The sequence below is a fragment of the Halichoeres trimaculatus genome, unplaced genomic scaffold (assembly GCF_033239565.1).
Source record: "Halichoeres trimaculatus isolate MK-OKI-2021-1 unplaced genomic scaffold, fHalTri1.1 fHalTri1_scaffold_17, whole genome shotgun sequence".
Classification (NCBI taxonomy): domain Eukaryota; kingdom Metazoa; phylum Chordata; class Actinopteri; order Labriformes; family Labridae; genus Halichoeres; species Halichoeres trimaculatus.
In genome coordinates this window covers 5543272-5556991 of record NW_027437195.1, presented here as the reverse complement: position 1 = coordinate 5556991, position 13720 = coordinate 5543272, and the positions used below count along the sequence as shown (strand labels likewise).

General features: G+C 41.5%; 2 protein-coding genes across 6 annotated transcripts in view; one reads left to right on the top strand and one right to left on the bottom strand.

Annotated features, from left to right (window-relative positions):
* LOC141806184 (zinc finger MYM-type protein 4-like) overlaps window positions 1–13720 on the bottom strand; it is a 42380-nt gene that overhangs the window by 26914 nt on the left and 1746 nt on the right. The window contains exon 1 of one of the 5 annotated variants that reach the window (XM_074691491.1): window positions 2396–2540. The exons of the other annotated variants lie outside the window; for them this stretch is intronic. Coding sequence (XP_074547592.1) covers window positions 2396–2434 — 39 coding nt within the window. The 5' untranslated portion in view covers window positions 2435–2540. Of the gene's footprint in view, window positions 1–2395; window positions 2541–13720 lie in introns of those variants that run through there. 5 annotated transcript variants of the gene reach the window in all.
* adprs (ADP-ribosylserine hydrolase) lies at window positions 3356–7142 on the top strand. The gene is made up of 6 exons (XM_074691288.1): window positions 3356–3845; window positions 4075–4171; window positions 4310–4517; window positions 5289–5476; window positions 6060–6160; window positions 6253–7142. The coding sequence occupies exons 1-6, from the start codon at window positions 3659–3661 to the stop codon at window positions 6642–6644; spliced, it is 1173 nt and encodes a 390-aa protein (XP_074547389.1). The 5' UTR covers window positions 3356–3658; the 3' UTR covers window positions 6645–7142.

The following is a 13720-nucleotide window of genomic DNA, read 5'->3' as shown; positions in this document are numbered from 1 at the left end:
CTGTTTATTTTGGTTAGAAGATGTTTTTTTTGTAATCACATTTTAATCTTATATCTGCTTAAGGTCCCCACATAAAGAACTTGACTTCTAGGGCATTACAAAATTATAGTGCGTGACTAATGGAATGAATACAAGAAAAAGAGAAGATTTGTAAATCCTTTTTTTTTCATCTGGACAATATTAATTAAAATGTCCGTGTTCCCTGCCATTGACATTGGATTACTGTTTACTGTGTCTATAGAAGTAAATTATATTTTTCAGCGGAGGGAGGCGGGGTCTGGTGGAGCTTGTCAATCAAAATCCTGCTCGTAAACTACTGTGGGTGAGAGCGGTGCGCTCTTTAGACTAGAGCTCAGCATGGATATGAGGAGAAATGTGAGATGACAGAGACACAGAGAGAGTCAGAAAAGTTCAGGCAGCTCATGCTCCAACTAAGGATGTGTCGCTGTATTTCAGAGAGAAAGAGCAGCACCATTATGAGAAAAGAAGACAGAGATCATCGGGAGGAGCAAAGGAGTGCCCGAGATGAAAGTTTCTACTGTCTACTGTTTGATATTTATTTTTTTTTGGACCAAAAACAGGAAGGAGAAAACGTTATTATTTGGGTCTTAAAAGATCGTTCAACATGCTCTGAAATGGCTGGCAGCCCATGAGTTGATCTTGCGTTGATTTTTATAACGCGTTAATGTGTGGTGTAATTAATTAATCTAATTAACGCGTTAAAGTCACAGCCCTAATTAAAATATAATGTAAACTCAACATTAGCTGTCCAATAAAAATCATCCTTGGTTCACCAAATGCATACATGACAGAACTCTAAGAATGGGAGGAAGATGAAAATGAAAGAATGATGACAAGAAAGAAAAAAGAATAGTATAAGAGGAAGAATAGGAGGAAAAATAAAAGGAGGAAGAACAGTAAGGAAAAAAGAGAGGGATGAAAAGAGGTAGAGGAAGCGGATGAGAGGGGGTCAGGGGATGACAAAGAAGAGGAGGATGAAGAAGAGTAATTAGAAGAATAGTCGAAAGAGGAATAGTCTTAAAAGAAGGAAGAATATGAAGAGGAAAACTAAGAGAGGAAGAAAAGAAAAAGGAGGATGTGGAAGAGTTAAAAGGAGGGAGTAGGAAGAATGAAAGAAGGAGGGAGAGGAGGGAGAGTAAGGAAAAAGGAAAATAGATGGAAAAAGAAGAGTTAGGGGAAGAAAATTAGAAGATGATTTATAAGAGGAGGAGGAGGAGGAGGAGGAGGAGGAGGAGGAGGAGAAAGAGTGACTGGAAAAGAGGAGGAAGAGTGAGAATAAAAGAAAAAAACATAAGGATAAGGAGGAGGGAGAGGAGGAAGAGTAAGAAGAAATAGAGAAAGGGAAAAAGAAGAAGGGGAGGAAGATAGTGAGGTAACAAAACACTCATCTCCTAAGTCGGTGCATCGCTTCTGCTTTCATTCATTCAGGACTGAGTTATGAAGATTTATCTGACAGGCATGTTTCCCCTGCTAAACCAGACCAGCCTCCAGCTTCAGACCACATTTTGAGACGAGTGTCAGGCAAACAACTTTTCCCCAACTACGTTTACCAGCCGCAAGGATTACATTCATGGCGACAGGAACATGCGTAGAAATCAATACCAGCAATTAATAAGGCAGTGATTGAAAGAGATGTGTGATATAGATTACACTGTTGTTTTTAATATAAACTGCACTATCATAAAAAGCTCACATCTTGATGATACAAGCATCATACAAAGTCAGATCTAAATCTCAGGCCCAGCAATCCGAGACTTGAGGTTCCCGATCAGTGCATAAGAAAATAATGGCAACAGGCCTCTCGCATACAGAATGCTTTCAGGAGGAGGCGTCCTCAACGAATTATTTACATTCAGAGATAATGAGAGCTTAGACAAAGTCTCTTTACTCCACAACCAAATACCACAAACCAGTCGTTTAACACGCCGTAAAAGCTGCTGTATCATTCCTGTATATATAACATTTCAGGGACTCGAAGGCAAAGCTTAACTTCAATGAAATCTCCACTTTTGTATTGTTCGCGGCTGCTCTCCACGATGCAAGGAGCTATGTGGACGCAGATGTGCATCGGTGGGATAAAAGCGACTTTCGGGTCCACCACAAGGCCCGTGGTCCACTGTGTTAAACGCGTTTCATGGCTCTTGTGATAAGGTCGTCGTGTTGTTAAAAGGAACACTGGCGTGTATCGGCACTTTAACAGAAGCAGGCTAACATAAAAGGGTCGTAAGCTAGGTAGCTAATGTTAGCGTAAAATGCACATCTCGACCAGAAGCTAACTAACAATAAAACACGTCGTGTAATGAAGCTTGAAGAGCTGACCGGTTTGCTTGACTTATGCTTATCTTAAACATATACTAACTGTTTGTGTTCTTACCTTTATTCTTTTAAGTCTAAATTCCTCTGATTCCGCCATGTTTTAATTATGCTGCAGACGCCGCGCTTCCAAACACCCACCCACCTCTGGGGTTATAGGTTATGGATGTAAGAGGCTACAGTGAAAGAAGCTGCAGTCAAGTCAATGAACATACAACACCGGCAAGTTTAGCTGTTACAACTGCACAGTGCAGCAAACTTATCTTGGTTGAAAGACTTTTTAATGATAACAATCTATGATCAAATATTTCCAAAATCAATGAATAATCAGCAGTAAAGTTATTAAGGAAAAAAAGAGAGAGATAATTTTGTGTGGTGGAATCAAAACCTGATAACACAGAACAACCACTGGCTCATATTTTCATCCAACAGATTTTCTCAATTTGACAGATAAGAGTTGTCATAAAAAAAAATGCACAAGATTAGGTTTATTACGGTAATTCCACATTGGCGCATTAGCATCGGCAGAAAAATAACAGCAGTATTTTATTTTAGGCATCGAGTAGTTTTACATAAAAGGATAAATGAATAAATAAATAAATAAATTAAATTTAGACAACAATATTCATATCCTGATTTGTATTTTTTACACAACTCGGCAAACATATAGCACAAAAAAAGAAAACTGTTCCTGTACATTTAAAAAAAAATGTTTGATTGTTTAAAACATATATCACCAAGTTAAACTTTATTGTCGTTTATCAATAAAAATATACAGACTTGCCATGAATACATTAAGGCACATTTATATTTTATCAACTCTTGTCAAAGGTTGGATGATGTAAGGCAAGATTTCTTTTCTTTACTTTTCTTTTATTGTCTTTCTAACTATTCTTGTCGTTCTTTTCAATACATTTTGATAACAACGGTTTTTGTCTCATCCCAAATTTGAGCTCCTGTCCAGCAAGGGGCGGTGTACACAATCGTATTACAGTACCGTCCCCTGCTTTTTAAAAAGTAAGGTCGCGTTTAATGCGTCTCTTACGGTACCTAGTGCATGCCTCGCCATAGAACCATATAGATCGGCGCACTGCGCTATAACCTCTAAAATGGAGACCCTGTCTATGTTGATGTATTTCTATGTGAAGTGACCCGGAGCTTTCATCGAGGTCAAACAGCCATCAAACGTTTGAGGAAGCGAAAGAGAGGAGGAGCTGGGTCAACATTTGTTGTTGTTATTCGAGCTACATTCACAGCCTGCCCAGTCAACGGGCCAGCCGAGCGTTTTCTCGGTACAAGTCAGTTTGTCTACCCCGGCGGATGAATGGCAATGACGGCAGTTAGAGCTGCGGCAGCGGGGGGCCCGGCGTCTTTGTCCCGGTTTAGGGGAGCGCTGGTCGCCGCTGTGTTGGGTGACTGTGTCGGCGGAGAATTTGAAGGAGCGGAGGAGGTTCCCATGGAGAGTGTGCTGCAGCATCTCAACAGCCTGGACGACGAATCCAAAGGAAACGGTTAGAGGAAGCCAAATATTTAATGCCAGTGTGCCTAAAGCATCCTGTTTTATCTATGACAGAAGAAAACCTGCATATGCATGTTCAACGCTAAAATTCAGCCTAATTTTCTGTCACTCATGTGGAGCTGTTCTAAGAATCATTTGGGAGATCTAAAATCACTTTTTAAAATTGTGATTTAGTTATTTCAACTCATGCATTTACGTTCCTGTGTTTGCATGCATGGCAGGTATCCTAGAGTACAGTGATGACACAGCCATGGCACGCTGTGTGGTCCAGTCCCTTCTGACACGTACTGGCTTTGATGAGCGGGACATGGCTCGCAGGTGAAGCTGGCACCAATGCCCTCTTTTATTGCTTTGAACGTTTTGCGGTGTTAATACTTTATTTCACAGATTGGTGTCAACACCATGGATAGCAATAACAAACTTAATAACTGAAGCCCTGATGTCTCATCCCTCCAGGTTTGCCAAGGAGTACAGTGCCTCTCCAGGCCGTGGTTATGGTAATGGTGTGATCCAGGTGTTGAAGAAGCTGTCCTCCCCTCAGCTCACTGACGTGTACCAGCCGGCGAGGGATCAGTTTAATGGTCGAGGCTCCTTTGGGAATGGGGGAGCCATGAGGGCCGCACCCTTTGCACTGGCTTTCCCTGATCTGGTGGATATCAAAAGGGTGAGGAGTGGGCTTCCTTTGTCCTAACCACACCCTGGTCTTGTACATTTTAGACACATGACTATTTGCATGTCCTTTCATGTCTTAAATTTTGGTAACTCTGCAGGGTCTTTCTGCTTTTTTACTTGCACACCTTTGATACACTAAAAACTATTTTCCAACTGAAACACCATCCGTTTTCTTACTCTAGAAATAATAATTTGTGCAAATGGTACGATTATGAGTTTAAGGCTTAGGGCCTGACAAGAATTTAAAATGTTATATCAAGCAGGGATGGTTATCTGTCACTATCGAACTGATACGATGCCTGGTACCTGTCAATCAGCATCAGTACTCAACGGTACCTATTTACGGTACTTTTGTGTGTCAGTGTTGTAATAAATATGAATTTGTTTAATTATAAAATCTAAAAGTTTTTCAATGTAACATATTTATTCTTCAACATATAAACTTGCAATGCTGTGTTCATGTCCAGCATAGAAAATCGCCGACTGTTCCACTCTCTCACAGTCACAAGGATGCAGTGAGGTATCTAAACATGGTACTGTTTGATTAACATTGGTACTTGATACTACAGACAGAACTCTGTCTGTGCCATATTTGGTACCCTTCCCTAATTATAAATCTGAATATTGCTGTTTTAGATGTTCCTCCTTTTTCCTCCTTCTCCGATGGAGGCATTTCTTGTGAAAAATCTAAAATTGTAGGAAATTTTAAAAACTTGAGGCTGACAACCTCAAACATTTTTTATTTCCTGACCTCTCCCTCTAGTTCACCCATCTCGGTGCTATGCTGACCCACTCCTGCTCCCTCGGCTACAACGGGGCTGTGCTTCAGGCCTTGGCTGTCCACCTTTCCCTGCAAGGGGCGCTAGACCTCCCTCAGCAGTTCATCAGCAGACTTATCGCAGAGATGGAGGAAGTGGAAGCTAACGAGGAGACACGTAATGATGCCAGAATGTCAGTAACACAAGAATCTTTACAATTGTCGTGACGCTTTTTGATAACGTTGCCGCTTTCAATAGTTTTTTCATAAAGTCTGAAGCAACTAACGACTTTAAGCTTCCTTTGGATTCAGTTCAAATACAGGCAAAAACAAAATTTGTTGACTGATTTTGCTGTTGAAATTTTGCTGAGCAGCCTTTAACAATGTAAGTGTAGTTCTTAGGTTACGATTTTCATCATTTCCAAAACTAACATGATTGTAATCATATAAAATAGGAAGTAAATTAATTGATATGTGATGCTTTCTGGCAGGGCTTCCAGTGCTCTGAACCAAGCCACTAGAAAATTTATGTGGATTCATAAACAGAAATGAAGAATAGCATATTGATTGTGTTATATTGATTGTTTATTTTTCTGTGACACTGGATTAGTTAGTAACACTGGTGCTTTTATACCAGCCCCTCCAACACTGTACAAGTTTGTTGTGAACAGGTAGATTTAACTTGAAAAGCACTCTGAGTGATCTGAAGACAAGGGAGAGCTTATATAGTCTATTTACCAGTCACTGTGCTAACACTGTGTTTCTGTTTCTGTCCAGTCTTAAAGAGGCAGAGAAGCCGTTCTGTGAGCGCCTCCACAGAGTCAGAGACCTGATGGACAAGAGCAAAGTCAGCATAGAGGAGGTCATTTCTGAGCTGGGTCAGTATATGTTTATCTTTATCTGCTCATCCTTTACAGTCTCATTTGGCATCCTTCTCTTATCACTAAACAGCATCCATCTTTTCCTCCAGGTAACGGCATCGCAGCTCTCCACTCAGTGCCCACTGCCATCTTCTGTGTCCTCCACTGCCTGGAGCCGAGGGACTGCCTCCCAGCGAGTTATGGTGGAGTGGAGAGGACGATAGCGTACAGCTTGGCCCTGGGAGGGGACACTGACACCATTGCATGCATGGCAGGGGCCATTGCTGGCGCCCACTATGGCATCGAGGCTATTCCAGAGTCTTGGATAAAATGCTGTGAGGGGGCAGATGACGCAGACATGCACGCAGAACGACTTCACATGCTGTACCACCAGTTGTCACAAGGTGGAGGGAGTGGAGCGGGGGAGCAGAGCTGTGAGGAGTCAGCAGAGAGCCAGTCAAAGGCTTCGAACGGCACAGAAAAGAAAAACGGAGCCGAATGATTCAGAAGCTGGTGTTTGACAAAAGGACTTTTGAGGACACCCACAGCACACCTTTCTCAGACTTTATGTTGACAGGGAACTTGTGGTTTAGGGCAAGCGAAGGTATTTAACAGCTCATAGTTTTTCTTATTTTCCTTATATGAACAGGTCCTGAGACCATCAAGCTTTTAAAATGGATAAATTAACAAGTAAGTACACAAAGACACTTCCTGTTAATGAACAAACAAGAACATCAGAGTCCGAGAGCGAGGGAACTGAGTGTGCTATCACAGACATTAAAGCTGAATATGTGCACACACAGTTTACACACACACACACACACACACACACACACACACACACACACACACACACATACACACAGTAACAGACATCTTTCCTGCCTGCCCTTCCTTTGTTGTGTTGAACAATCTTTTGTCATGTGAGTGTTGCACTATGAATTGGCCATGTCTTGTCCTTTTGGATGCTAACTATTTAATAAACTTTTTTTAAAATTCACATTACCTGTGTTATTTTTTTATTTAAGAACCAGAAAAGAGCTGGAGCCACTGATAAACACACAAAACTTAGTACACGTTAGGAAAGCAGGTCACCCATCAAGCTGACAGCTTTGTTAGGCCATTGTTACCGCCGACATGTTATCAGGCTGGTTTATAATCTGTGTTTAGTGTTGGTTCACTCACATTTGATAATCTGCCTAAAACACAAAGAACTGGGCCAGTGGGATTATTTTGCACTGGTCTTCCCCTTGCTAAAGTAATAAACCCAGAATAAGTCAATATTAAATCAAGAAATGGTTTATGGATCACTGATAAACAGGAAAAACAGTGTGTGTCATTGATGCATTTATCAATTTACACTGGATTGTGTCATCTCTACAAAAACACTCCTTAATACATTTAATGCTGAAATGCTCATTACACACAGACTACCTGACTGTGACACTCTAGGCATACTGTGTGGGTTCAAAGTAGGGTTTCAACACAGTGAGACAAATAAAAAGAGTAAAAATAAAAAGGCTGTTCATCAGCTGATCAAAAGTTTAAGACCACAGCTTAAAAAAAATGAAAACTTCCTGTAGTAAAATAAAAATTGGAAAAAGACCCAGTAAAGAGGAGCTCTGCCGTTCCTGTTGATGATGTGATGTGATTCAGATCAGGATGGTCCAAAGAGTGAGCTGATTCCTCTGGAAGAAGTCCAGAAACCCAGTCATTCCCACACAGACCAGGGCCCTCAGTCATGAAGGAGGCCCCCTGCAACATCTCCACAGAGCCAGCCGCCGTTTGACGCCCCTGACCAACCTGAAGCTCCATTGGTCCATTGAAGGAAAAAGCCCCAGATCATGATGGCGCCCCCTCCACTGTGCCGCCGTGAAAACATCTCCAGTGGGATCTCCTGGTCATGTCAATAACGTTGAAGCCATCAGGACGTCAAGGTTCAGTTTTTTCTCCTCAGAGAATCAAACTTTCTTCACCTTTCAGTGTCCCATGTTTGCTGCTCTCTGAAAAAGTCCAAACGGTGAGTTTGTGGCGTTGAAGGAGACGAGGTCTTTGAAGACATGTTTTGTTCTTAAAGCTCTTCTCTCTCAGATGGCGTCTGATGGTTATTGGGCTGCAGACGGCTCCGGTAACAACCTCAATTCAGGTGGAGGATCACCCCGGGTCTTTAGGGACAGCCAATCAGATCCTCCAGCTCAGGGGTGGTAAATTTCTTTTGTGTCTGCCACTTGAGTTTTTGTTCCTTAAACCTCAGGATCTTTGAAGACATTCATAATGAATCCAAAATGTCTGTCTTACTGCGTCCAACCTCAGCAGTGATGGCGTGTTGTGAGAGGCCTTCTTTATGCAGCTCAAGACCAACCACGTTCAAAGAGAGAAAGATTTTTAGCCTTTGTCATCAGGAGGTCATGACAGAGAGAAAACCTGACAGGAAATCACACTGAATCCACATTTTTGTGGAAATGTTTTCTTTTAAAGGCTGTGGTCTTAAACTTCTGATCAGCTAATGAACAGACTGTTTTGCTTTAATTGATTTTCTGATTTTTCTGCCATTTCTCAGAAAATGTGAATGATAACACAAAAACCTCTCTGTCACTAATGGGTAGTGGTTGGGTGAAGACATTTATTGAAAAAAAAAATAGTTTACTCTTTTTAAATCATAATGACAACAGAAACTTCAAAAGTGACCCTGTTTAAAAGTTTACACCCCCTGGCAGCTTTGGCCTGATAACATGCACAAAATTTGACACAAATGGGTTTGAATGTCTACCTAGGGTAACCATCGTCACCTGTGATCTATTAGCCTGTAGTCAGTGTGTGTGTATAAAAGCTCAATGAGTTTCTGAGCTCCTGACAGACATGTGCATCTTTCAGTCAGTGTTGTGTTGAAGTTTCAGATTTATGCGACATGGCGAAAGGAAAACAACTGTCAAAGGATCTGCGAGAAAAGGTAATCCAGCTGTATAAAACAGGAAAAGGATTAAAAAAAGATATCTAAGGAACTGAGGATGCCAAGAAGCACTGTTAAAACTCTGATTAAGAAGTGGAGAGAGAGGGATTCTGTTGAAACCAAACCACGGCCAGGCAGACCAACAAAAATTTCAGCTCAAAGAGGCTGTTTCCCAAAGCCCAGGTACCTTGCCTTGCCTTGCCTTGGAAGGCAGTGCCTCCGAAGCCACTTCCTTCCAATCCAAGGCAAGTGTCCTGCCTCTGCTCAAAAGGAGATGCTAATGGAACAGCCTACAAAGGCACATTTTGGGAGGAGCTCAGACGGCTTCAAATATTGTCATAACTTGCCACTTTTCTACACTTTCTGCTTTTTGTCACATCATTGACACTCTGCAGGTGCAGCTTCTCAGTAATTATAGTTACATGAGTGACACACAAAAGAGTTAAGTGGTGGACATGGTATAAGTTGTTATTTTCAGAAGTGTATTTTGTTACTTACATTTAATTTGGAATTTACCACGCGCCTCCGCTGGTGCGTCTTTTCCTTCCATTTTTTTCCCTATTTTGTAGATTCACGCGTTGCATGTTGGGTATTTATAGCCATGGCAAGGCAGCGAAGGATACACCTGTGTATCCTTGGTCAATTAGCCACATGCTAACCAAACGGAGGACATATGCCTCCGGAGGACATGAACATTGGAACAGCACTTGGGCAGCGACTGATGATGTGGATGCCTGCCCACGCCCACCCCACGCCCACATCAGACCAAGGCAAGGCAAGGTACCTTGGCTTTGGGAAACAGCCAGAGACTATGGGTGCTTCTCAAAGCTCCAAAGTTCCATCCACGCCTCCTCCACTCGCCTCCTCCACTTGCGTCTTAGTCCCGCCCACCAGAGATTCATGCCAGAGACGCGAGGAAACGAAGAGAGGAGAGAGGAGACGAGGAGGTTCATTTTATGAGCATTGAGATGTCCTCTCCTCCGGAGCGTCACATGACGTCAGTCTTGTAGTGATGGCGGCGTCACAGCTGGATAAACCGGTCTGAACGCACGGGAGAAACTAAATTAAGGAAAATAATGTAAACAACAGGGCGCTCGACCGCAGAAAATTCATATTCACTTTTAGATCAGTTTAACATGAATATGTTCATGAATGAACAAGAAAAAGGTCACGTTTTCCCAGGCCCAGATTGATAGTTTTTAATTCTTATGTTGGGGCCTCTTTGTGTTCATAAATAATGTGTTTTTTCTGCTATAAGCACTGCTTAGCGCACTGGTGGGACAGGAGGAGAGAGAAGCGGAGCTGTCTGCAGCGGTGCCTTTCATCCATTACGCGCACGCAGAGGTGACAGAGGTGAAACTGTTGCTGTATCAGCCAATAATGGCATGATCTCACACCAATCACTGATAAAACAACAGTTTGCTACTGTATGAAAATTGCGTGGTGATATGTTATTTTTAAAGGCATTACTGAACTGGCTGGAGTGAGCCAGTGGAGCGCGCAGTCAGCTGACCCGGAGCCTTTCAGTTTCACTTTGAGTTTGTTGTCCGTTGTCCGGTCTCTGGGGCTCTTTCTAACTGTCTGTTGTCATCCTCAGTGAGAACGAATGTTGTAATCATCCAGATAAAAATCAAACATGTTTGAAAATTATCGGGGTGGCTCCGACGAGTCCGTGAGACGATCGTGGGGCTAAAGATTCATCTGTCAACAGCTCACACTAGAAGATAATCTTCGCCGAACGTCGGTGCTGATTTTAGTCCCCGACCAGATTTCTTCCCTGATTGTGTGGAGGACCGAATCTGGGTTAAATCGGGCGAGATGCCTGAAGTGCGAGCCAGGCTTTACACTTAAACAGCGTATCTTGCTCCATGGTGCTCACGTTTCACACATGTGGACAGCTGACGCTTTGTGGCCGGCTCTGATACATCACAAGGGGGCGTGTCTGTCAGTGAAAAGACTTCCGCGAAGCCTGCACTTGTGTTTCCTCGATTATGCCTCCTCCAGCTCAGTCTCCTCTCTCCTCTCTCCTCTCTCCTCCGAGCACATTTGGCGCTTTGGAATGTCCTCCAATATGGCTGCTCACAAAGTACTTCCGGTGTCGCGGAGGAGAGAGGAGATAGGAGACTGCATTTTGGCACATTGGGAAGCACCCTATATACACAGGGTAATCAACCACAGGTGCAGAACAAGACACAGGTGAAATACATGAGGAGCAATCAACCAGGAGGGAAACACAAGGAGAACCAAACCAAACACAGGGAAACAGCTACTAAATACATAAAAGACACCAAAACACTAGAAATGATCACAAAAAGATATACACATGACAAGAACCAAATCAACAACACAAGATGCACGAACTAAAGACAACAACAAGACACACAGAACAATCCACAAGAATAACTAAGATTAACACAGAGACACAGGACAAGAACCAAATGAAAACCACAAGGAGACAAACCAAGGAACACGGAACCACACAAACACAAGAAGACCAAAACACAAGAAAACCCAGAAAACCAAAAACCAAAGACCCAAACCATGACAAAATGGCCACAAAATACATTTCGTGATGGTAGTTTTTGATTTGAACATTTTAAGGGGGGATACAGATTTTTGCAGGCGAAATATGACCTGAAATAATTTGTGTCCCCCGTATCTTAGGAGCTTGTCCTTTTAAACACTCAATCTTTCATACTTTGTTATGAAAAAAAAAACTTTCGTTTGGATATCTCTTAACTCTAGGTCTAGTTCTCACGTTTTCCAAGGATATTTGCCATTATTTTGAAAGTGCAGAAAGAACTTCTGGATGGTCGTGAATAGCAGTAGGAGGCTAATCTAAGAAAAAGTATCCCAAATAGCAATCAAAACTCAGGGTTGGAAAAAACTTTTAAAGTTTGGATACCTCTTAAATCTAGGTCTAGTCCTCACAATTTTGAGCCGCTGTGCCATGCCATATATAGTGTAAGTTTTTGACACAAGAATATGAAAAACGAACTCCTTCCTATTAAAAGTTATGTAAATGTAAGTTATTTGTGGTGCAGTAAGACCCTATTTTTGTGCAAAGTCACAAATTCGAAGCTATCTTTCCATTCTTCAATGGAAAATCTTTTAGTTTCTGGAGAAACAATGATAAACCCTAGATAAACCCACCAGATCAACACTGACAAACCTTTCATCTATCTATCTATCTATCTATCTATCTATCTATCTATCTATCTATCTATCTATCTATCTATCTATCTATCTAAACCCCTTGATTCTGGTTAGTTTCCCGCAGAATAATAAAGCCATTTGAGAATAGGCTCACAGCTTTTACTGAATAATCTGTGTAAACAAATTATATATATATATATATATATATATATATATATATATATATATATATATATATATATATATATAGATATATAGATAGATATATAGATAGATATATATACATCATACTTCAAATGCTTAAATGCTTTAACATTGGACATATCTCAATAGGGCTGGACAATTAATCGGAATTTAATCGTGATATCAGTTTTGCCATCTGAAAATCATAAAAACAATATAATCGAAGAAAAACAATTAATATGCCACACAGTGTAGATGTATGCAAGTTCCTGTGCTTCATAGCTCTTCTGTGTTCCATGTGCAGCCACAGCGAGTGTGTGTGACTTGTGTGTATCAATAATACTGTATGTGCCACTTGCTGGTTCTTTAAAGTTGTGTTTAAATCAGTACTGAAGTTTTTGAATAACTGAATAATTGTGTATATTAATTGTGATTTCAATATCACTTAAAATAATCAGGATTCTTATTTTTACCACAATTGCCCAGCCCTATATCTCAATGAGAGGTATTGACCAATATTTATTTATTGGTACTCTAAAGCCACTATGGACACAAAGTGACTGTGCAGAGTGATCATAAGCCATTAGAGACAGTAGTGAGAAAACCCCTGTTGAATGCACCGAAAAGACTTCAGAGGATGCTGATGCGCATTCAGAAATATGATCTAGATGTAATTCATGTACCAGGGAAAGACATGCATCTTGCAGACACTCTAAGCAGAGCATACCTTCCTGAGTATTCATTATATGGCTCAGTGGAAGCTGAAATAGAGACTGTTGATATGGTACAACACTTAGCTATTTCAGGGGACAGACTCATTGCAATCCGCTCTGCGACAAAAGAGGATGAAACACTGCAAACCCTCTTAAAAACAGTGAACCAAGGATGGCCAAATGACAAGAAACAAACACCAAGTGGAATCTGGCCTTACTTCTCATTCCAAGAGGAGCTGAGCTACCAAGATGGGATAGTGTTCAGAGGGGAGCGTGCTGTCATACCTGATGCACTGCGCAGGGAAATTACACACCACTTACATTCCTCACATTTGGGTGTAGAAGGATGCCTGCGGAGAGCTAGGGAGTGTGTTTTCTGGCTAGGAACGACCAATCAAATTAAAACATATATAGCTAAATGTGACATCTGCAGATCAGTGGACAATAAACAACAGAAAGAAACACTGCTCCCTCATGAAATGCCAACCAGACCCTGGGCAAAAGTGGGTACGGATTTGTTTTGGTTTGACAACAAGGATTACCTTATCACAGTCGACTACTTTTCTAATTTCTGGG